This window comes from Alligator sinensis, unplaced genomic scaffold (assembly GCF_000455745.1).
Source record: "Alligator sinensis unplaced genomic scaffold, ASM45574v1 scaffold1511_1, whole genome shotgun sequence".
Classification (NCBI taxonomy): Eukaryota; Metazoa; Chordata; order Crocodylia; family Alligatoridae; genus Alligator; species Alligator sinensis.
In genome coordinates, this window is record NW_005843139.1 from 300,318 (window position 1) to 302,839 (window position 2,522).

The 2,522-nt window shown below is 57.2% G+C and overlaps 1 protein-coding gene across 1 annotated transcript in view; it reads right to left on the reverse strand.

Moving 5' to 3' along the window:
- Positions 1 to 168: 168 nt before the first annotated feature.
- KAT8 (lysine acetyltransferase 8) overlaps positions 169 to 2,522 on the reverse strand; it is a 4,801-nt gene continuing 2,447 nt past the window's right edge. The window contains exons 8-9 of the mRNA XM_006037571.3: positions 1,342 to 1,496; positions 169 to 372 (exon numbers count right to left, since the gene is read on the reverse strand). Coding sequence (XP_006037633.2) covers positions 308 to 372; positions 1,342 to 1,496 — 220 coding nt within the window. The 3' untranslated portion in view covers positions 169 to 307. The remainder of the gene's footprint in view (positions 373 to 1,341; positions 1,497 to 2,522) is intronic.

Here is a 2,522-nt window from a genome sequence, read left to right on the forward strand (position 1 = left end):
AGAGCCCCTACAGCAGCTGGGCTACAGGCGGGGCTAAAGCCCTGGAGAACCCAGGCAGCTGGGCTCCCCCCCGCCCCCAAGCTCCAGCCCAAGCCTGTGAAGCAATTTCTGCTGTTTTATTATTAAAAATACATGTTCTTCTGACAACTATGTTATATACAATCCCCTCCCCCACCCCGCCCCCCAAAAATCCAGGCGGCCGGGCCCCCAGCCCCCCGCCGAACCCAGGCATATTAGCGCTAGCCGTGGGCTGTTCTACACCGCTGCCGGCAGCTCCTCCCCAGCCTCAGCCACACCACGGAGATGGTCACTTCTTGGAGATCTTGGCCTGCTTGTGCTTGGGGGGGGCCCAGCGAAGACAAACCGAGTCCACTGTGGGGAGGAGGGGCGGGGGTGAGTCGAGTCCGGGCACGACTCACCCCACCCCAAGAACCCAGAAAAAGCAGCTGATTCTGGGGTGTGGGGTTAGGCGTCACGATGTGCCCACCTCTGGGGTGATGGACGAGTGCAACATGAGCCTGGGGCGAGGGCCGAGTGAAACACCAGTCAGGGGCACCCAGCTCTGGGGGTTGGGGGCAAACAGGTGGTGATGGCGGAGTTAACACTGCTGGAATACAACAGCTGACCGTGATGCAACCAGCTCTGAGGTAGAGTGGGTGAGACCTGGCCCAGTAGAACAGCTTATAACATGACCAGCTGCGGGGTGGAATGGCCAGGGAAGGGCCAAGTGTAGCCATTTAAGTAGAGCCATAGGCTTGAATTGTGTCCTGGGTTCAGGCATGATGTGCCCAGCTCTGGGGCAGCCAACGGTTAAGTGTAACAACCCAATATAATGCACCCAACTCTGAGGCAGACAACAGCCAAGCATAACAGGCCAGGATATTGCACCCAGCTCTGGGGTGGAACATGTGGGTGCAACGAGGCTCCAGGAGAGCTGTTAAGGGGGGGGTTGGGACTGGGATCCGGGTCTCTTAGAAGGGCACAAACCCGACCGCGGTGGGCCCAGCTGTGGGGCAGTGCCTGGCCAAGTGTTACAACCCTGTTCTGGGGCGGAATATCCAAGTGTAACAAAGCTCAGGAGAGCCCTCATGGCGGGGTTCCAGGGCGAGATAGGGCAGGGCCAAGCCCGGGTCATGCTGCACCCACCTCTGGGGCACCCAACGGCCAAGTGTAACACTCCAACACAATGCACCCAGCTCTGGCATGGAACATCTCAATGCAACGAGGCTCCAGGAGAGCCCCGGAAGCAGGGTTTTGGGGTGGGATTGGGGCCGGCCAGCCGCGTAGGGGCCAGGCTGGGTTGCACCCAGCTCTGGGGTGTGGTGGTGAGGTGGAACATACCAGTGATGGGCGGCTTCTTGTACTGGGCACTCTTGAGGTGCTCCTCCACCAGCTTGGGGGTGACACAGATGACGTGCTGCCCCTTCCAGTACTTCACCATGTTGAGCGACTGCAGCGTGCTGATGATGTCGTTCTGCGTGATGCTGGTCATCTGGCTAACGAGGGGGCGGGGTGTCAGGGGGTAGGGAAACGGTGCTAAGCAGGGAGGCTGGATGGGAGACGGTGGAAGCTGGCAGCTAGGGGCGGTGTTATGGGTCCCAGGTATCTGGGCATATTGGGACCAGTTAGGTGGACATGCTGATTGCAAGGGACCCATACCAGGATTGGTTAGGTGAGCAAGCTGGTTCCAGTTATCTGGGCGTGTTGGTTGCAGGAGTCTGGACATACTGGTTACAGGTTTCTGGGCATACTAGTCTCCCAGCTGTCTAGGCATGCTGGTTCCAGTATCCCAGCCGGAATGGTCCCAGGTATCTGGCCATACAATTCCCAGTTATCTGTGCACGCTGCTGCCAACAGCCCAGTTGTACTGGTCCCAGTTATCTGGGCATGCTGATGCCAGTATCCCAGCCATATTGGGCCCAGTTATCTGGCCAAATTGGTCCCAGTAGCCTGACCATACTAGTCCCAATTATCTGGGCATAATAGTCCCAGTAATCTGGCTATACTGGTGCCAATTATCTTGAGATACTGGTTCCAGTAGCCCCAGTTACCCCCAGCCCTTACTGGTTTCCAGGCAAGCCCTCCCTCTTAACTGGTCCCACTTCCCCAGCCATACAGGTCCCAGTTACCCAAACGTACTGATCTCAATCACCCAGAAATAACGGCTCTAGCCAGTCCCCTCTCCTTTACTGATTGGTTACCCAGCCATAGTGGTCCCAGTAAGCCCCTATTACTACTCTCAGTCTCTTGGCCCTAGTTTCACCCTGAAGACTAAGCAGGAAGGGGCCAATACTGGTCCCACTTTCCCAGCCATACAGGTCCCAGTTACCCAAACGTACTGATCTCAATCACCCAGAAATAACGGCTCTAGCCAGTCCCCTCTCCTTTACTGATTGGTTACCCAGCCATAGTGGTCCCAGTAAGCCCCTATTACTACTCTCAGTCTCTTGGCCCTAGTTTCACCCTGAAGACTAAGCAGGAAGGGGCCAAGCTCAGCCCCTGGATGGGAGACCAGCCAATGC